The sequence below is a fragment of the Puntigrus tetrazona genome, chromosome 3 (assembly GCF_018831695.1).
Source record: "Puntigrus tetrazona isolate hp1 chromosome 3, ASM1883169v1, whole genome shotgun sequence".
In the NCBI taxonomy this organism is placed as follows: Eukaryota; Metazoa; Chordata; class Actinopteri; order Cypriniformes; family Cyprinidae; genus Puntigrus; species Puntigrus tetrazona.
Window position 1 is genome coordinate 17068005 of NC_056701.1, and position 21781 is coordinate 17089785.

Consider the following 21781-nt stretch of genomic DNA (forward strand, 5'->3'; position numbering starts at 1 on the left):
TTCTGTGTTACATTACCGTTGGTAGACAGGCAAACTGCACCACAGTGAAGTTACAAAGTCCTGGTGTGTTTGGAGTCAGTCCGTTCAAGAACTGATCCACGGCAGAGCTGCAAAGCAGAAGAAAATGAAGCATTTACTACAGACCATCGTGACTTCAGTGTTTAACTCATCTGAGCGCAGACAAAACAGCTCACCTGTTGACACTCGCACAGAGGACAGACTCTGAAAAGGACAAAACAAAGACTTAAGAGATTTATCAAAACACATGTCAAATTAAGTCAAGTATGATCAGTCACTTACCATTTACAGGAGTTGTTGTGCACTGCAGGAGGGACAAGAAACATTACATTACAACTTTTGGTTTGTTGAATTATTAAATCGATTGAATCTTTTGTTCATCACTACTTACTTGGATCGTTCTCTCAATGCACTCTAGAGGGAAATAAAACACAGTTGAATTAAATTTTTCCTTCAGTTACTTTGTTGTGAACACGTCTTCAGTTTTATTGCTCAGCTGTGTCTCACCGTCAGGAGGAATCATCATCACAGAGTCTCTGATCGTCAGCAGGGCTTCAGACTGGTTAGGAGCGACTGACGATAATGTCTGATCCATCCTGTCAAAACTGATTCAGAGGAAAACACAACCGATGTGATCTTATTCTACACTAACACATCCAGATCGATATTTGTTTTGCTCATTAAAAGTGACTTACATGACTTTGTAGTCACTACAGTTGAAGTTTGCCTGCAGGACAAAAAGAGAGATCATTATATTGTTGTTCAGGATCAGAACTGATAATAAAGTGGATGACCAAACAAACATCAATAGGATAAAACCTTTTAATTATTTTAAATGATTTACACAATACTCATTTAAACATTATTAATAATAATAGTAATAGTAATACTAATAGAAATGTTGCTTATTATTATTATTATTATTATTATTATTATGTTTTATGCTAAATGTATTAGTTGTTTTGAACACCTTTCTGGCCTGTGCCTGAAGAGAGGGCAGGAAGTTGTTTAGTTTGTCTCTGTTGGAGTCTTTAAGAAGGAAGTCAAAGACTTTTGTGAGGATGTTTCCTCTGTCTTCTGGTTTAGCAGGAGGACTGAACACCAGTTCCTCCAGCTGTCTCATTGTGAGAACAGAAACAGCATCCACCTGCAAATGATATCAGACTTCATTCACACGCATCCACAAAGCTTTTACAGATGTGTCTTCAGTCAGTCTTTAATATTCAGTAACAATTTCTGACTTACAGCTGAAAAATTGCGGCTGAAACTGGAGAAATCTTGAAGCCGTGCCAACGGAGAGAAACTGCCGAAGTTTTGCAGGATGAAGTCCACGCTGTTGTTAAATGGCAATGTGCAATCGATACCTGAATTAAAATAATGAAATAATATGTTCATTAATGATCATTAGAGTAGGTTGTTTGAATAAAGTCCTGTAAAGTATTCGGTCAGATTTAAGAAACATGCATTATGCATTTAAATGGTATCTATTAATAAAAATTATTTCGGTATTCAAACAACATTAGACTTTTTTAGTTCAAAGTGTGTTGAATTGCATGATAACGTCTACCTGTGTTTTGACGTTGTGACAGGAATGGACGAATAAAGTCACTGAGGACAAATCTCTGTGTTGCACTGTTCATCAGTCCAAAATTATTATTTAGATCTGAGTAACTGTAGCAATGAAAGAATTAGAGATGTGAAGGGGCAGTGATGTGATGTTGAAAATATATTACAGTGAATTGAAAAAAGAATTTAATGAACAAATTTTTTTCAAAAACTTTACTCATTAACAAGAATTTTAATAATGGAATCAATGAACCATTTTCTCAACTGATTTACTAAAAAACAATCAAAGACTAACTGTGTGTCGCCATGTAAGTGCAATGTTAGAGAAACCTACATAGTGCGGTAACTTTCACAGGTGAAGTTTCTGGTGCCGAGGCAGGACAGGAGTCTTTGAGAGATGGATGGTAAGAAGGGGTTCAGTCGTCCCTGGAACCATGACTGGATGAAGACAGGATCCTTCAGTCTCTGGGGACTAAAGCGACTGATCCGGATGTCATCGATCACATCCAGCACATCGGACAGAGACACATTGCTGACACTGGGAGTCTGTAAGTAAACATATTTTACAGCATATACCACTTTAAAAATATGTAGAGTAAAGAAAAGAAATAATTTAAGCTTCATACCTTGTTGGAAAATTTCAGCAGTGCATCATCAAGGTTTGTGCTGGTTTTGATGAAGAAAAGCTTCCAGGTTTCTTTTGTCACATTGCTGGACAGTTTGCAAGCCAGCAGGTCAGCCACTTGTTGAGAGTTTAACTGTGAGAGCTGATGACACAAGAGCTTTTAGCCAAACTCAAATAGTCAGGAACATGAAGAAATGATAAAGAGGCACGGTCTAAAAGAGCATAGCGTTCTTCTTCTGTGTTACATTACCGTTGGTAGACAGGCAAACTGCACCACAGTGAAGTTACAAAGTCCTGGTGTGTTTGGAGTCAGTCCGTTCAAGAACTGATCCACAGCAGAGCTGCAAAGCAGAAGAAAATGAAGCATTTACTACAGACCATCGTGACTTCAGTGTTTAACTCATCTGAGCGCAGACAAAACAGCTCACCTGTTGACACTCGCACAGAGGACAGACTCTGAAAAGGACAAAACAAAGACTTCGAGTTTTATCAAAACACATGTCAAATTAAGTCAAGTATGATCAGTCACTTACCATTTACAGGAGTTGTTGTGCACTGCAGGAGGGACAAGAAACATTACATTACAACTTTTGGTTTGTTGAATTATTAAATCGATTGAATCTTTTGTTCATCACTACTTACTTGGATCGTTCTCTCAATGCACTCTAGAGGGAAATAAAACACAGTTGAATTAAATTTTTCCTTCAGTTACTTTGTTGTGAACACGTCTTCAGTTTTATTGCTCAGCTGTGTCTCACCGTCAGGAGGAATCATCATCACAGAGTCTCTGATCGTCAGCAGGGCTTCAGACTGGTTAGGAGCGACTGACGATAATGTCTGATCCATCCTGTCAAAACTGATTCAGAGGAAAACACAACCGATGTGATCTTATTCTACACTAACACATCCAGATCGATATTTGTTTTGCTCAGTAAAAGTGACTTACATGACTTTGTAGTCACTACAGTTGAAGTTTGCCTGCAGGACAAAAGAGAGATCATTATATTGTTGTTCAGGATCAGAACTGATAATAAAGTGGATGACCAAACAAACAACAATAGGATAAAAACCTTTTATTTATTTTAAATGATTTACACAATACTCATTTAAACATTAATAATAATAATAGTAATACTAATAGAAATGTTGCTTATTATTATTATTATTATTATTATTATTATTATTATGTTTTATGCTAAATGTATTAGTTGTTTTGAACACCTTTCTGGCCTGTGCCTGAAGAGAGGGCAGGAAGTTGTTTAGTTTGTCTCTGTTGGAGTCTTTAAGAAGGAAGTCAAAGACTTTTGTGAGGATGTTTCCTCTGTCTTCTGGTTTAGCAGGAGGACTGAACACCAGTTCCTCCAGCTGTCTCATTGTGAGAACAGAAACAGCATCCACCTGCAAATGATATCAGACTTCATTCACACGCATCCACAAAGCTTTTACAGATGTGTCTTCAGTCAGTCTTTAATATTCAGTAACAATTTCTGACTTACAGCTGAAAAATTGCGGCTGAAACTGGAGAAATCTTGAAGCCGTGCCAACGGAGAGAAACTGCCGAAGTTTTGCAGGATGAAGTCCACGCTGTTGTTAAATGGCAATGTGCAATCGATACCTGAATTAAAATAATGAAATAATATGTCATCAGATTAGGTTGTTTAAAGAGAGCCTTGTAAAGTATGTTAAATAAAGCTCAAGAAACACAGATAATGCATTTAAATGGCATCAACAAATTTTATACATCAGTAAATTATTCATTTTGCATAATTCTGTTAAACCAAATGATCAATAACTACCTGTGTTTTGAAGTCGTGACAGGAATGGACGAATGAAGTCACTGAAGACAAATCTCTGGGTTGCACTGTCCATTAGTCCAAAATTATTATTTAGCTCCCCAAAACTGCAGTAATAAAACATTGCATTACTACCTTATTTGTAATAGGTCGATTGAAAGCAGTTGTATGTATTTTAACCCCGAAATATACGTTTAAAAATAATTATGGTGACGCTCTGACTTCCAAATCATTTCACTACAGAGGGCGCCAAAGTAGCAAAATATTAAAACTACATACAGTTGCTTTAAAGGCATAGTTCACTAAAAATAAAAACTTGAAAAGACCTTGCAATTCGCTTACTCTCAATGATGTAGATGAGTTAGTTTCTTAAACAGAATAGATTAGCAGAATAGATTTAGCATTACTTCATTTGTACTTTAGCTGAAGGTGATGGTTTAAGTATGTCTTGATGGGATTTGTTTATCACAAACGCGCAACGTTTTTACTTATGAGATGTGAATTGATTGACTGGAGTTGTGTGGATTATTTTGATGTTTTTATCAGCTGTTTGGATTCTTATTCTGATTCATTGGTGAGCAGATCATGTAATGCTACATCTGTTCTGATGAAACAAACTGATGTACGTCTTGGGTGGTTTGAGGGTGGGTAACACTTTAGAAAAGGAACGCTTATTCACTATTAACTACAACTTTTCCCTCCATAAATTGTTAATTTGCTGATTATTAATAGTTAGTGAGGTAGTTGTTAATTTAGGTTTTGGGTAGGATTAGGGATGCAGAACAAGGTCATGTAGAATAAGGAATTTTTACCTGCTTAATTAGCACTAATAAATATCTAATATTCTAGTAGTATACATTCTAATAAGCAATTAATATGTGTAACCGTAAAATAAATTGTTCAGATTATGGATATTATTTAGGCTTATTTATTTTGGTTTGTTAAACTGTTACTTTTTTTAGCTACACACGCAACCACAAAATCAATCTAAACCAAGATTTCCGTGTTAACTTATCAGCCACAAATCAAAAGTTTTCTGATAATCAGATAACGAACAGCTATCACATATCAGTTAAAGGGAACATGATGAACATACAGTGCCCTGTAGGCCTGACAGCTGAAGGCACGCGTGTTGATGCAGGACAGGAATTCACGTGGGATTTGAGGTAGCAGGGGCTTCATCTTGATTTGGAACCAGAAGCTCGTGAATTCAGCATCATTGAGATTTCCAGACGTGAAGCTTTCTGCTGGCAGTTCTGCAAACACGGCTGTGAGGTTGCTTTGAGATGAGTTGGTCACCTGAAACCAAAACAAACGCATTGACAAAAAAGTCCTTTGAAGAACGTATAAATTAAAACATATATATTTTTTAAATTATTTTCTTTTACCACTCTAGACTGATCCATCAGTGTCTGCAGTGTTCTGGACAGGTCAGTAATCAGAAGTTTCAGGTTTTCCTCAGTGAAGCTCAGATTTGTTTGGGCGACGCAATTGATGGTTTTCGCCAGATTATCTGCAATCTGTGACGTCTGCATCAGAAAATATAACTATTAGTGTTTGAAACTGCATGTAGCCTTTAAAATCGGTTTGAGCAATTTATATCTTGTACCAGGTTGTGCCAATTTTCTAACAAAAGAACAAAACCGCGTCTTACAGTAGTTTTATTTTTCACGTTCTTTAGATGTGAAGCATTCCAGAAAGCGTGTTGGACTTGATAAGGGTGTGGTTAATTACGTGCAAGATTGAAAGATTGTGGTTTGTGAAAGACAGACTCACAAGACAGGAACTGTTATTTCTGGTAACTTTGCAATTGTCGGAAGGCTCTGTGATTTCAGGTTCTGGAGCACTGAACAAAGCATAAAGAGCACAACATTAGTTAAAACGCATTAATATATGCCTCAAGGTATCTATTTCTTTAATTGCAGATCATATGTCTAGTTATCCCAGAGGCAGTATTAAATCTACAATGCAAACACTATCTCATTGAGTATTTTGTCCGTTAATTACACTCTTAAAAATAAAGGTGCTTTAAAATTTCTTCACAGCGATGCCATTGAAAGAACCAGGTTGTTTCATTTAAATATCCATCTCTTTCTTACCTTTTTGTGTTCTTTATGGAACCTTTTGTATGGAGAAAAAAAGGTTCTTCTATGGCATTGTAAAGCACCTTTATTTGAGTTTAGTAAATGTTTGATTTTGTTTCCAAACATGCACTAATAATCCTTATTGTAAAATGCATTTACTTGAGGAAAAATTGGGAGAAATTTTAGAAAATAGAATTTAGTTGATTTTTGTCACCTAAATAAATTGAAGGATACTTTATTTAAGGATACTTTCTTTTTAAGCATAAGAACGACATAATTTGGTGTTTATTATCAAAACAAACCAAAGAAATACTATAAAAATTGGTATAGAAAAATACAATTAAAGCTTTTTATTGATAAAAAATATGAGTGTGTGTGCATTTTAAGCACTAGATGGCCAAAATGAACTTGAATTCCATATTCTCTGAAAACTTTTATCTTCATATATTTCTTTCTTTCTCTTTTTCTTCTACCTCTTGTTTTTAGAGCTCTAATTCGGTTAATAATGCAGGTAGAAGAAGCTCTACTCACAAGAGAGAGAGGGGTATAGCTGAGACGTCCGGTAAAGTCTGGTTAAGTTGCAGAGATTTCTTCATCACAGGAAGAACCACAAACTGCAACCAATCAGTGAAGTTGCTGATGCTAAAAGTATTTATGGAGATTTGGCTGTCAAAGCTCAGGGTCCAGTTCACCAGGAGCTGTATTGTTCCGTTTCTGATACTGCTGGCAGTTGTCTTAAAAAAATAAATAGGTTTACACATATTAGGGCTCTCATTTAAAAAGGTAATTAATGCTTTCCTAAAAATATGATTGACAAGATGTTGAAAAACAAAGAGAGGCATTATGTGCAATGATACGGTATTTTTTGACAATTATTTTGTATACAATGAAAAATTAAACATACGTTCTGAGAAAGGTTTACACATGCTCTGATGAACCTTCCCAGTGGTCTCAAAGAAAGCAGGAAATCACTGAGACTCTGCAGAGAAATGTGAAAAGAATTAGGATTCATGCTTAAATCACTGGACTGAAAACTTAGCACCACTATATCCTCGTGGTCATCAAGTGCACAACACTCATGTCTAACCTGATCAAGTCCATTTGAAGTGGTGCTGGTCATGTTTAGCTTTACATTAGCGAGTGGCTCCACGAAACTCTGGAAGATCTGAGTGAGGGCATCGATGTTAAGGTTAGCAGACGCTTCCAGCTTGAAGAGCAGCTGAGCTTTCTGCTCTGGGGTGAGCTTATCTAGGACAAGCAGCTGAAAAGAAGCCCAGATATTCAAATGAATAATCTCAACAGCAATGATATGATTGAGTCCCACTATTTAATTCACTTACCCCATCAAAATTAGTATTCAAAGCTAGGAAATCTTCTAGACTCGCGCTAGCAGAGAACGTTTGGAAGTTCAGCAGAAGCCATTCCGAGGTGTTACTGACGACACAGCCAGCTTTAAAACAAAAACTCGACATTAGCTAATCAAAAAGCTACAGGATCCCATGAATGTGCGTTTAAATGGTACGCCAAATAAAAACGAAAACTCATGGCGAAGATGCGCCAAATAATTCCGTATCATATGCACGCGAGAACTTCGTATGTTACGCGCGTCAAAGTGCATTTTTCCTATTAATACCACACGTTTTCGTTTTTATTGGGCGTACTATTTATCGGAAACATCAACGGACAAAACCCGTTACCCTCAGTCGTATTTCTCGCCAGAAAAGGCTTTATGAAGTTCTGATACACCATCCGTTGCCTCTCGGGACCAATCCGCGAGCTCAGACCCTTCACTCTGTAAAGAGCACGTAAAGGTAGTCAATCTCCTCGAACAGGAAACAACTACAGAGAATAGCGGCGTGACCAACGCGCGGTAATACACACATGTCTTGGAAGCTTTGGCAGACGAGGCCGCTTTGACTCAAACAGGAGAGCGTGTCTCCGGACAGCGACGACAGGTACGGGTTGAGCTTCACTTGAAACCAGAGCCCCGCGAAATTCACATCCGACAGCGAGCCCGCCGCCGAGCCGTTCGTCCTGGCCTGGTTGATGTAGTTCACGACTTGGCTCGCGTCAAGTTTAGACTTCTGTTTGGAGAATCGAAAAGGCAGTGGGTGACTTCCTTAAAAAAAACCGAGTAGTTTTAATGTGCTTGAGACGTGTTGGTGTTCTGTACCAGCAGCGTGTACAAATCAAAGGCAGCGTCTGTAAAGGCTTTGAGGTTGTTGAGATTTCCCGGTGATAAGTCCGACTGCTGTATCGCGGAGCAGGCGAGGCTGTTGTTCAATACTGTCTGTGAGTACTGAAATAGGAACGAGGAAAGAAGACAGTGATATGATACACGTTCTTCAAGTAAAAGTGACAAATAATATTGCCCACATCATATTAGAGCTAAAATAAATAAATAAACACTTACCGGGGCGCACGCGGAACCATTATTGAAAACTGTGCCTGTAAAAAAATGTTTTAAATAAAACATATGAACGAATGGCTTATATGGGCAATCGGATGTAAAATGATAAAGTTTGTGATAAATGTATTCAGAAACGCACCATTTAGAAAGTCCACCTGACACTTTAAAGAAACATAAAATCAATGAATCAATGCATAGAACATTTTATTAATAGTAAATTATTCATCAGTCATCACTGCAACGATCGAAATGCTGTTGAAATATGTTTAAGTAACATTTTGATTAAGCAAAACTAGGAAAGAATTCGGCAAACAGCAGCCGCAAAGCAATTAATAGTGTTAAATACCTGGCCATGTATGAGTGTGATAAATCCTATAAAAGAAATAAGTATGTGAGAAGTGTCTCTTTTAAAACCTGCACTCTCAGAAATAAAGGTACAAAAGCTGTCACTAGAGCGGTGTCTTTTTAAAAGCTACATGTCTGGACCTAAAGGGTCCTTTTTGGCACTTAAAAGGTACTTAAAAGTAAAGTATTTGAACTTAAGAGGTACATAAGTGTAGCTTTCGAAAAGGTACCATCCCTGAGACAGCGTTTGTACCTTGATTTTTGAGAGGGTATAATACAAAAAATTTATTAGAACAGTAAAAAAAAAAAAAAAAAAAAAAGCTTTACTTACCTAAAATAAAAAGTGCAGAAAGCTGAGTGCGCGCCATGTCCAAACTGGCACCACTCATCCTAACAAGACAGTTGCACTGCTTTATTATTTTAAACTAGCTCCACTTTTAAATATGATATGTGAAATTAAAATAATTATTCTCCTTTTAACACTTCTAGTTAGAATTACTATTAGATTTATAGGTATCTGAATAAACATAAGGTGCAAGGACGGTGTAAACCTGTTTACCTGTGCCAGGAGTGTCTGTGTGTCTCAGCCAGACAGCAGGTGCATTATTAACTGTATCAAAAGGGTGTGGGCCAACTAATGCAAACGTCATTAAATCCAAAACTAGACAAACGACTGCTTCTGGAAAGGAGCAAAACAAGCAAGTGGGAATGTGCTATATAACATTCCGTTGCTATCAAAAATGTACGCTTTAGGAAAGCCCCTTTTCAACTGAGATACCTACATTTTCTTTTTCAGAGGAGCAAACATTTCCTTTTTCTTTGTAGATCAAACTTATACACGTTTTAGGTTCATGCTGATAAAAGTCGCACTTTTAAAAAGTGCACTTTGCGATCATTTCAAGCGAACAATGTTTTATATCATGTTTTCGTCGTGTTTTGATGCATGCAAGTTTCAACAGAGATGACATTAAATTATAATTTACCCTAAATGCTTGTTAGGATATTTAACGGTAATGTTTATTATAAATCACCATTATGTTTTACGTGAATTCCAAATATTCTAAGATATTAGTTTGGCGGTTTCCGTTCGCATTGAAAATGTTTCACTAGTAGAACCTTCTATTTTTAAACATGAATACCATATTTTTGTGAAACATTTAAGTTGAATATTCTGTTATAATTTACTCACGTTCACGTCGTTCCAAACCTGTCTGATTGTCTTCTTTCATATAACCACTGAAGAAGTTAATGTGAAGAATGATGGTCACCAAACAGCCGCTTGTAACCATTGACATGGAAAAAAGCCCAGAAACTATTTGGTTACCAACATTCTTCAAATGTTGTATTTTGTGTTCATTAGAAGAAGAAGAGAGAGAAACAGAGAGAGAGAGAGAGAGAGGGAGGAAAAAAAACAGTTTAGAACAGCGTGAGATTAGTAAATGTTGATAGCTTTTATTTTTTGCCTGAATGCGATGTCTTTTGTGGTTATGCGTGAATTTAACATGCAAGTCAATTGCACAAATTTACAGTACAAAACAGCTCTATTTAGTCTCATCAATAAGTAGTTTATAAACCGTGTATAATTACATTAAGTGCTCTATTGTCTGTTTTGTCAGCAGCCTAACTGAGCCTTAACGTCACACAATGGCATCTGGATGTGAAAAAAGCAGGCGGCACTTACCGCACAACAACCATTGATTAAACAGACTCAACCTGTTTAGATTGTCTCACTCGCTTTAGGATGCAACCCACCTGAAAGTATACATTACTGTAAGTGTTTTATGCCTTTAGAAGCCAGTGGAGGAGAAAAGATGTGTTAAACGAAAGGTCTGGAACAGGTGTTTCCGCAACATCATCCCGAGCAAGATAAACTGTAAAGAAGAGAAAATGCATTCTAATCAAAATCTAATCTGTTCATAAGCACAGATGTTTCGGATTTTTAAAGCAGCACGTGTGCAGTTGTGCAGAAAACCTTTCAGACTGCGACAGACAACATCACAGATTAGCATTGAGAGCTGGTAATGTAAAACACACACTTATCTCACAAGTCTGCAATCTCTGCTGCACTACGTGCAAGTGGCCGGGATAACGAAAGATCATTTCAGTGCACTAAGACACGTATCTAAAGCATCCGCACCTTACGGGAAAAAAACAAAACAAAACTAACAAGCAACTACTTTCTATTTCCAGCTTCTCAGTTAAATTATGGCGACCAATGCACTTTATAATAATAGCCACTGTTGACTTTTTAGATGCTAATATATTTCCTTGTACCTGTTTAGTGAATCGCACAGATATCAGTCTGTAAAATGAGGTGAATTCCTCCAGGTCTGTGAAAAGCATGGCACATCTGACAGCTTTGCACGATTTATGGCTTTAGGCCATCATGAATGAGATGTATGGGTTGTAAAATAGTTGTTTTAATAGGCTTTTGTTGTGCTTTGACACGTGTAACGTGCTTGTTATTTAATACATTTACACGTAAAACTTCATGTAGTTTACATGTACTAAATGATAACTTAATTACTGTAAACAAACCAAAATGAAGTTTAAGATTAAAAACCTACCTTATTACTATTTGTGTGTAATGACAAATGTATTTAAAAACATGACATGCACGTTTTAGTTTACCATAAATGCCTGCCAGTACATTTGTCATTTGTCAGTATTGAAATTGCAATAAAATTAGAATTTTACATATATCCCCCTGCCCAAAAAGCATTATAAATTCAGCTAAATGTAAATAATAATACATTTTGAAATTAACATACATGCAGATAATTGTCTGAAAACATTAAAATGAGTTCACTCTTATGTATTCTTCAAATAATAATTCCAGTAGAACTTTTACAGTACTTATACTCCTCTGATGCATAGGCCTGCACTGTACATATATTGTTCAGAAAAATGAGTGTAACACAAGGTACTCACCTGAAGTGTATGTACATGGTAACAAAACACGGCTCTACTTAAAAGTCGTACGTGCAGGCTCTCCACAACAGTGCTTCAATTACCGTTTAATGATTGTGTAAAATAGCTCATTTAATTTTAAAGTCCTATTTCTATATACTTACTTTGTAAGCACATGGTGTATGTACCTAATAGATAAAGCGCTTCAAATGGTTGTTCTATGACGTCATGAAGCACTTCAACACACACTTGTTTGTAAGTACTACATATTTACCACAAATATATATAAAGTACAGTATTTGTCTTATTACCACATAATAGCACATTGCTTCATAGGGACGACACATTTCCCATGTACATTAATGTATCTTATTAGTTACCCTATATGAATACTGTAAGGATGTGCCTATCTCACTTGACCTTAAGCAGGCTACCATGTATATACAGTACATTAGTAAGTACGGTAAAGCATCTAATTAGTTACCATGTACTTGTAAGTGACTGTTCTTACTCACACTTGTCTGTATGTACAAACGTATTACCACGCATTTATAACTTTTAGGTACAGACGCAGTTTCTTGTTTGTTATCATGTACATGCATACACTCCAGATAAGTACCTTGTGCAGATAAGTACACTCATTTACATATTTACAGGGAAGTACAAGTACTGTAAAATAAAGCGCTACCATAATTTCTTTAAATACTGAACTTGCATTTGTATCATATTTTATATAGTCTGAGTGAGGGAGAAATTTCAGACAGAATTTATTTCCTCACGGCAAAATAAAAATGCGTGTTTACATGGAATTGTAAGATTTCATTTGCTTTCCTTTATATATGGTTTATATTGAACTGTTTGTATTTATTGCATTTGTTCTGTTATTTAATTGGTCAGTGATGAACAAAAATGCGTGTTTGTTTGTTTTAACTCACACTACTTAATCAGATATTTCTATTCATGTTCCATATGTAGGAGTGAATGGATGTATAAATTATTATATGGCAGCCAGGATTAGTTTTGATCCAAAATACAGTAAAACAGTAATGTGAAATATGAAAACAACTGCTTTCTGTTTGAGTATATTTAGAATGCAGTTTATTTCTGTGACGCTAAAGCTGATCTTTCAGCATCATTCCTCCAGTCTTCAGCGTCACATGATCCTTTAGAAATCATTCTTATACGCTGATTTGCTGCTCAAGAAACATTTCTTATTATCAATGTTAAAAACAGTGCTGCTTATTATTTTTGTGGAAACTGACACTTTAGCAGGATTCTTTGATAAATATATATAAAGGCAACTTGTTTAAAATTATGATTTGTTCTGGAATTATCAAAAGTACAATACAAGCACAAAACAATCAGCTTTTGAAGTGGCTCTAAACAGGAGCAAACATATTATTGCACTCTGTAATGAATTCTCGAAAAAAAAAAAACCCATACCTTAGCGTGCAAACCTCCTACAGGCCACTTATTATGTTAAAAAAAACAACTGTCTATGGCAATGGCGTAATGTCTATTAAATGACATGACGAAAACATCTCTATAATCATGGTTGCGCACAGTTACTGTCATAAGATGTTTACAGGAAGTACACAAACAATGTATTCTTCAGAGCATTAAAAACACACACCACCACCATTTAATACAGTGAGCTGTCCGGTAGAGTAAGAAACAGGTGTATCTTGTTATGCATGCCATGGGGTGACGCGTGGTCACGGATCATTTGGATCGTTCAAGAGATACATTTTTCACCAGCACACAGATCAAATATTCCTCTCCAGCACACACGAATAAAAACTATAATAATAATAACAACAACAACAAAAAGGATTGTGGTTAGGATGACAACAAGAGTGGAGTATTAGTAATGACAGTGATGATTTTGCATCTATAAAAAAAATTAATCTGACATAACATATAAAAAAAAATTATACAAGGCTCATAATGTTCTGATTGTTTCAGATAACACTCTGGCGTAGTAATAACTGGTGCAAATAAAAATGATCTACTTGGTAACCTGTGTGAGACAGAAATAGTATATACAGCTCGACAAAAAAAGTTTGTAAGTTTTGAGAAATGGTATGATTTGGTCTTAATTTTCACTTATTGCTGTTACGGTCTTCATACAAATCACTTTGGATAAAGAGTCTTCTTTAAAGACGAGCTTCCAGGTTAATGAGGTTGTACCGCTGCTACATACCTGAACACATTCTTTCCATTGCTCATGCCACTTTCATGCCAGATAGTGCTTAAAACCTGCTTCTTCTTTTTTTCTTAACATTAGCTGTGATTTATTTGATTTGATTTATTACAACATTAGATTTTTGGAAAGCAACAGCAAAAAAATATATATATAATCATAAAAAAAAAAAGAGTAATACAGCATCATGAGATATGTTCGTTTAATTAGGACGGCTGAAAAAATTTGTTCAGATGCAAGATTTTAAGCTATTTGAGGTTACTCAAAAGGAGAAGGTGATTGATTTGCATGCAAATAAAACACAAAATAGAAAAAAAGCATTTATTAATTGTAAGTCTTATTTTGTGCATATATCCACGACCAGCTAATGGTTTATATTCAGCATATTTAAATGCAGTTTTTCCCCCATTAGGTTTCCATTCAGAGGCTCTATTACTGGATGATACTGAAACACTTTACTAATCAGAGTATATTGGGGAAAAAATGCTAATGCTCCACCACAAATAGCTGTATAATCTAATTATGTATTATGATACTAAGTAAGTTATGTAGCTTGCCACATCAAAGGGGTAATGCACAAATTTCTCATACTAAATATTATTTTTAGGAGCAGTTCACACAAAAATTGACATTTGCTGACAAGTCTCTCTCCCTCAGGCCATCCAAGATGTTAGTGACTTTGTTTCTTCATCAGAACGGAGCTGAAGAAATTTAGCATTACTTCCTTTAATAGTGAATGGGTGCCGTCAGAACGAGATTCCAAACAGCTGATAAATACATTAACCCACATGACTTTAGTTCATTAACCTTAATATAACTAAAATAATAAGTAATATTTGTATTAAACAAATCTATCATTTGTGATAAAGCATTTTAAATTAAATCCACCTATTCGGTCCAAAACTTGCCGGCATACTTGCATGTTTTCACTTCTGACATTTTTACTGGAGAAATCAATATTATGCTTAGAGGACTCATAATGTAGCAGGAAGCAGAGTTAAAAAAATATCCTAAAGATTGATTTGTTATTTATCAACATACAACCGTTAGTGTCACACGATGTTAAACGGACTAAATTCATGTCATGTCTTCACTTATGGACTATTGAGCTGTTTGGTCTCTCATTCTGATGGCACCCGTTACTTCAGAGGATCCAATGGTGAGCAAGAGAGCAAAATTAACATCTTGGATGACCTGACAGTGATAAAATATGAATTTTAAGGTTTAGCTATTCCTCTACTGAAATGGATACATATATATATTGCAATATATAGTATAGGAAGAATTTATATTGCGAGCTCATAAGAAAAACTAAAAATGTCAGTATGCAGGCAAATTTATTACAGAAAGGTCACTGAAATTCTTCCTTCCTTTGGGCTTTATTGAATTAAAAATGCTTATCATCGGTTAGCACCATGTTTGAAAAAAACAACATGCATGATCAGAATAGTCATTCATCATAAACTTAGTTAAATGACTGAGTAGTAAGGGCCTAGAGGCGTTGCTGCATTTTAACCATGAAATATTAAGAAGATATTGCCTTTGTCAAAGTATCATGTGGTTGAAAGTACAGAGGCTGAGCAACCGTACTCTTGGCTTTAGGGTTGTACTTCTGCATCAAGGCTCCTGCTGTTGAGATGAAAGGCAAAATGAGATGAGTTCTCCATGTGCTATTAAAAATGAAAAAAATTGTGAAGAAAAAGTTGAATTTTTCGAACCATATAAAATGCAACAATGCTCTTTTCACCTGATTAATACCAAATCTGAGCGTTACATCGTTGGTGTTTTACATGTAAACTATAATCTGTGCGATGATAAAAGCGGATTGTAAAATGAACAACCGTGTGAACTATCGACTTTGGCAAGATTGCTTGAGTTGTATGATAAACCGAGGAATATACTCGATAAAATCTTTCTACTGCATCGATCATTTTCCTTAAATAATTTTTATTTCTTTCAGAATAACTACGAGAAATGTATATGCAAGTTCTGTACAATTTTCTGTTTATGCTTGGGATTGCTTTAAAAAAAACGAGTGGTGAAACAGTTTGAAAAAACGGGATGCTGACACTTAGTGCACTTAAAACCCCCAAAATATTTTGTCCAATAGCAATCCTTCGGTTTGCTCTGGATATACTTCAGAAAAATCGGTTCTTCAGATTATTGTGTTGGCTCCAGTTAATGTTTTCAATCTTGCGCTCTGAATCCCAATTCTTCAGTGTCTATAGAGGCACGTTAAAAATACTGCCATTTTCCGAGAACTGTGTCTTTGATTGCATCAACAAACTGTGCAGGCACCCAGTAGACCCAATATTGAGAGGCTTCTGTCGGACCCAGTTGAAATGCCTAGGGTGAGAAACAAACAAACACACACATATATATATATATATATATATATATATATATATATATATATATATATTTATATATAAAGAGAAAGGGAGAGAGAGAGATATGCGCATGATGTGACATAAAGAAACATTTACAGTTACCATTAAAAAGTTGAAAAAATTGAAAAGATGGTTTGTTAGAGACGTTGCGATAAACATACCATCATATGATAGTCCTCGTGACCCTCTATTGGTTCAGTCACAACATTTTTGATGGAACCCATTGGGATTTTTTCTGTTCTTTCTGCAGGCAAGAAGAAAAAAAAAAAAAAAAAAAGCATGAGAAAAACGAGCATTACGGATAAATGTCTGATTAAATGCGGAAATCACCTTTTGTTCCGATCCACAACTGATCCTGTTCCAGTTTAAAAGTGAGTCGTACTTTTCCACCAGATTTGTTGTACATTCCTGATAAAGGCACTGTTGGCAGACGTTCCTGTTCAACAAATAAAGAGATCACTCACATGTCATTAGTGCGCACAAGAAACCTATTCTTCATCCTTCAAAGGATGGGGAAACGAAGGACATGATCACTAAACCAGCACGGTTCTTCTTCTACTTATACAATTAAAAAAAAAAGGTTTCTATAGCTTGCTCTATTCCTTTTCAATTCTATGTTTTCTTTTTATTCTTATACAACTTAAAGATTTCTTGCTAGGTGTACTATGCTGAGCTGACAGAGACCGATTTTTAAAAGAAAATCACAAAAATGTTAATAAACATCCCCGGCTAAGAGTCTATTTTAGTAAATAAATGGCAATCTTTTTTTCATTATACTTGTAAAAGTGTAGGAGCTTAATATATTTTGTCTCTGAAAACCACATGTGACACACGCTGATTTTAAATCACAGAATACGGAAAAGGTTAGATCAGAAAAGCAAGCTCATTAATTGACTCAAAAGGCTGAAACGTCCTATGGTGTGACGCTTGTACTGGACACAGCACAAAGATGACGTCTTTTTAAAAAACAAGTTAAATAATGCTTTGGTGCATTAATAATGCTTTCAGTGTTCTTGAATGCAATAATTACGTTAATTAACATTACAACTATTGTATGATGATTTTACAGAAAACTCGCACTATTATAAATGTCGTGAAAATGCGATGCAAAGTTTTTAAAAAAGTATTGGCTAAAAGAGCAACATACCGAATGAGACTGAAGTTTCTTGATCAAAAACGCGTTTCTTCTTCAAAAATGGTCTTTTATATCTTTTACTGGCTGTTAGTCAACTACCCATATAACTGTATAACTATATACTGTCAATCTATTTTAAATGTTTAATGTAATTAATTGAATGTGCCGATTAATTCATTACAAATCACGAATTAATCACTGAAAATTATTCATGGAAATTGTATTACATGTGATGCATATTAAGTAGACATAACCGAGACTGCGTTTTAGTGCCTTGTTAAAAAGCAAAAATCTAAGATTACGAGATTAAAGATGTGGTATTTCGAGAATAAAGTCAAAATGTAATGAGAATAAAGTGGAAATAATAATATTAACAATATTCTAAATACTACAAGAACAGAGTCAAAATGTTTTTGAGAATTGAAACCGCAGAGACTGAACTTACGATATTTTGAGGGTAGACTGAGAGCACCGGTAGAAGCTGGAAAACAGCTTCATATCAAGGCTGTGATATTTAATAACAGACTGAACAGGAACAACGTTTTCTCTTTACACATTCCTTTGGAGGGCGCTGTAGCTCTCTTATTTAACCCTTTTATAATTTACTGTGAACGTGAAATGTGTTAATGTTATGATTTCTGCTAATAATCACACATACATTATTCACGTTCACAGAAACAGCAAGCTTTGAAATAATAGTTTGTGTCTCCAAATGCATTTGTTACTTGTAGTGCAGCAGCCGCCCAATCACTGTATTCACTGAATGAACTATAGTTTTATTTGCGAAAATCTCACCACCTAGACGCAATAACATCTTTGGCGCTTAAACTTTCATTGGCAAAATTGAGCAAAAATAAAAATAAAATAAAACATTTACTAAAAGACTTTATGAAATCACATTCGCGCTTCTGTTATTCTGGAAAAAACTCATTGGGACATTTCTGCTTCTGCTCTTTTTCATAACTAATGAATTAAATAAACAGCCCTAATATGCACAAAATACGCTCTAATCATATCCTATGCCTCACAGGTTTTGCGTACCTTAGCTCCTTTTATAGATGCCATGACATCCTCTGGTTTTCCTTTGTCCAAAACTTTTCTATGTTGCTGAGAAAAAAAAAAGCATCCACAAGTGCATTAATAAGATATAATGTACACAGACATATTTATAGGAATTCTTTCCATCTTAACTAGCTATTGTTCACATGATTCCCACCCACCTTTTGCCTGCACAATGGCTCCTTTTTGTTCTCCTCCGCTTTAACCTCTTGCTGAATAACTTCTTTTGGTGTATTTACAGCTAGTACATCATTTATTGTAGATCCAACCACCATAATCTTCGCACCATTTGTAACTTTGATTTCTCGAAGCGTCTTCTCCTCTGGGAGCAGACCTTTGTACATCACTTTCTGCATAGCAGGTGGAAGACCTGAAACCCATACACCAAACACACAAAAAGCACTTGTATTCAGTAATGACAAAGCTGACATGGCAGTTCCAACAGTATAAAAGTCTCCCCACGAAGCATTTTATCGGTGTTTTAGAAGTGACACGAGATAGACCAAGGTAGAGCTCAAAAATAATTGTGAATTATTAAGCAGTAATGTAAAGCTGCTGTCGTATGATATAAGAATGAAAGACTCAGAGCCTAAGGCTCGAGAAGTGAACTAGTCATTTCTCTTTCTGGTACAGACTGCATAGTGTCTATGGGGTTTTCAGTGGACGAATGAACACCTCGAGAGGCGAAATAAACCTTTCCTTTGCCCACCCATATTAAAAATCTGTTAAAATTGAAGGAGGCATCACAAGATCACAAGGTTTTTTTTCTACAGTCTGTCAGTGATGGAGTTCGCTGTCCCCTCTGGCTTGCTTAGTAGGTGACACTTAATTTCCAGCGATACTGTTTGACTTGACCGCACAGATACCGTTTAAAGACAACTTTAACTGAAAACTGAATTTTACGACTGTCCTTTTGCATTAATAACACAGTATTCTACTATTTAATACTGTAAAGCTGCTTTGACACAATCTGTAATGTTAAAAATATGAATAACCTTGACTAGATAGCAATTGCTGGCGGTTTTAAACTCTTTTGAAACCGATTTTTAAAATCTGATCATATACATCTTAATTCAGGATTGTTTTTTCATTTAGATAATGACCGACTCCGCAAAATCAATTTACATATTGCAACATTAAATATTCAAATATAGCTATTGTCTTACGTTAACCTGCTTTACAGCTGGAATTGAATTTGTTTTGTAATTGGTGAGGACAGACAGAAACGCTCTCCTAGGTCTCACCTTGTACGATTTCAGTGAAACACAAAGTCGTACAGGTATGAGTGACATGACATGATGATTACCAGTGAGAGTGTGAATCTTCTCTTTCAGTTTAGCACCGGTGCCATCTAAAGGGATTTTAAGGTCGTATTTGTTTTTGTTCCAAATGATTTTCACTTCCACCATCTCTTTCCCTTCGTCGCTTTCCTCTCCGTTGCTGACAGCAGCGGGCTGAGCTGATGTGCTTTCACCATCGGTTAGAGATGCTTGTTCAGTCCCTGCTGCATCTTCTTGTCCAGCAGCTTCGCACAACACTTCTGGTACCTTCTGCGTGACCTCAGCCTCCATTCCTACTACCTCACTTCCTGCGGGGAACAATTATCAGATGGACAATCGTGTTAAGGAACAGGAGAACTACTGACCGGTTTCAGTCAGAACGCCGATATGTAGAACCGTAGCGTTAAAGTACAACCAAATCTTCACAGTACAACATTTTACAACCAATAAGATACACGGTTAGTATTAACACCTATGAGAAAACTAGGGAACTATTTAAATGTTACAGATAAAAGTAAAACTCGTGTGTTTATTCTGCAGTCCCAGCAATTACTTGTGTGTTTTCTTTCACAAATAGTCCTAGTCAGAGCGTCCCAAGTACACAGATTTGGAAAGCTAGCTGACTAGCTGCTGTCCATAGGCTCAGAAACATCTAGTATAATGCCTTTTCGACATTTAAACCCAACTGTTGAACTAAGAGCAGTAATTGTAAGCACGAGAGACTCGACAGAGCCCGTGTTGTAATCGTACACAACTGACTCATCGGTAACTTAGCCAGCCCGCTGTGCTAATATTCGCAAGCTCATATCAAGACTGTGTCTCAAAATTCACTAAGCTGTCTATGTAGACAGCATCTTTGGGCGCCGTGGGTTCGATTGGACCCTTCGTTTAAACGTCCCGAACGCTCCCGCGACGCCCAGAAGCGTTAATCGAAAGTTCCAGAAATGGTCAAACGTTTCAGCATCCCTCAAAATGCTGTCTAGGTAGACCGCTCTCTAGATTTTGTGACACAGCCGAAGTTTTCGACATGGCTAATCACAGAATATCTAGCTACTATTTCACCCTGACAAGTTAAAAGAGCGTCCATTCGGTATAAGACAAGTGTCAAATAACTGGAACTGAGCTAATGCGCCTATAAATAACAACGCAAAGAAAAGGCAAATGCCATTTAAGTACATTTTCACGCTACCTACCATCCTGCGCCGCCATGATGATTGTGTACAATATGAGGAAAGGCTTCTGGGAAAGAGCGTGCTGTCAGTGAATGAGCTCCGCGGCTTCCCGTAGTGACTTTGCGATTTTAAAATCTGGTTTATGAAACGTAACGAGGCCCAAATGTGCATAACATCCATCCTGAATTCTGTGCCACATTAGTAATTTTTAATACTATTCAGGGCAGATAGGGTGGATAATATGCACATTGGGACGCTGGGGAAAAGTTTTTTTGAAAAGTTTTTTGAGTTTGTTTTATTCGTCATGAAGTACATGACTCTGTGAGTAAACTATATATTATTTTACCCCATTGCTCCTTTAACATTGCAAATGTCCATTGTATTATTCTGTTTGTTGCAAGCATTGACTTTTTCCTCATAAAACAACAACAACAAAAAACAAAGTTCATCTTCAAATAACCGTAGGCTTTAAAACATTTTGTTGAATCTTTGAGAATAGACAATTTTCTTATGTTTAGATTGCTATTCATTGCAATATGTTATATTCATAAATTCACATTTCAATAAAACGCTGATTATTTAAAAATCACAGTGTTTCTCTAATACGGTGCAATACTATAATTTGTAACCCTCTTGGAATACTTTGTTTAATGTGTTGCTTCTAATTTTCCCGCTTGCTCCTACAATTAAAAATAAAGGAACTTAACGAGGATCCCAGATGTGACGTAGCCTGCCAACGTTTGATGATTTCCAAATAATAGCGATCGGCACGCGCTCTGTGTATATTGCTT

At 36.1% G+C, this 21781-nt stretch overlaps 2 protein-coding genes across 2 annotated transcripts in view; both read right to left on the minus strand.

The window, feature by feature from the left end:
* The window catches only part of LOC122341315, a 17279-nt gene extending 7863 nt beyond the window's left edge, over window positions 1-9416 (minus strand). Inside the window, exons 1-35 of the mRNA XM_043234676.1 lie at window positions 9401-9416; window positions 9173-9231; window positions 8843-8868; window positions 8636-8657; window positions 8500-8534; window positions 8260-8385; window positions 7968-8170; window positions 7784-7878; window positions 7427-7536; window positions 7174-7347; window positions 6991-7065; window positions 6618-6820; window positions 5779-5848; window positions 5391-5531; window positions 5099-5301; window positions 4006-4109; window positions 3706-3824; window positions 3431-3607; window positions 3156-3187; window positions 2968-3065; window positions 2852-2874; window positions 2743-2764; window positions 2638-2665; window positions 2460-2550; window positions 2211-2351; window positions 1919-2130; window positions 1586-1689; window positions 1264-1382; window positions 989-1165; window positions 714-745; window positions 526-623; window positions 410-432; window positions 301-322; window positions 195-222; window positions 17-107 (exon numbers count right to left, since the gene is read on the minus strand). Of these exons, the coding sequence (XP_043090611.1) occupies window positions 17-107; window positions 195-222; window positions 301-322; window positions 410-432; window positions 526-623; window positions 714-745; window positions 989-1165; window positions 1264-1382; window positions 1586-1689; window positions 1919-2130; window positions 2211-2351; window positions 2460-2550; window positions 2638-2665; window positions 2743-2764; window positions 2852-2874; window positions 2968-3065; window positions 3156-3187; window positions 3431-3607; window positions 3706-3824; window positions 4006-4109; window positions 5099-5301; window positions 5391-5531; window positions 5779-5848; window positions 6618-6820; window positions 6991-7065; window positions 7174-7347; window positions 7427-7536; window positions 7784-7878; window positions 7968-8170; window positions 8260-8385; window positions 8500-8534; window positions 8636-8657; window positions 8843-8868; window positions 9173-9230 (3282 nt within the window). The 5' untranslated portion in view covers window position 9231; window positions 9401-9416. The remainder of the gene's footprint in view (window positions 1-16; window positions 108-194; window positions 223-300; window positions 323-409; window positions 433-525; window positions 624-713; window positions 746-988; window positions 1166-1263; window positions 1383-1585; window positions 1690-1918; window positions 2131-2210; window positions 2352-2459; window positions 2551-2637; window positions 2666-2742; window positions 2765-2851; window positions 2875-2967; window positions 3066-3155; window positions 3188-3430; window positions 3608-3705; window positions 3825-4005; window positions 4110-5098; window positions 5302-5390; window positions 5532-5778; window positions 5849-6617; window positions 6821-6990; window positions 7066-7173; window positions 7348-7426; window positions 7537-7783; window positions 7879-7967; window positions 8171-8259; window positions 8386-8499; window positions 8535-8635; window positions 8658-8842; window positions 8869-9172; window positions 9232-9400) is intronic.
* Window positions 9417-15274: 5858 nt separating this feature from the next.
* On the minus strand, window positions 15275-21125 carry ubfd1 (ubiquitin family domain containing 1). Its single transcript, XM_043235486.1, has 7 exons — window positions 21012-21125; window positions 19845-20126; window positions 18700-18908; window positions 18521-18586; window positions 16675-16780; window positions 16506-16588; window positions 15275-16300 (listed from the first exon to the last, which is right to left on the minus strand). Exons 1-7 carry the CDS (start codon window positions 21025-21027, stop codon window positions 16190-16192), a joined length of 873 nt encoding a protein of 290 aa, XP_043091421.1. The 5' UTR covers window positions 21028-21125; the 3' UTR covers window positions 15275-16189.
* Between the last annotated feature and the right edge of the window lie 656 nt (window positions 21126-21781).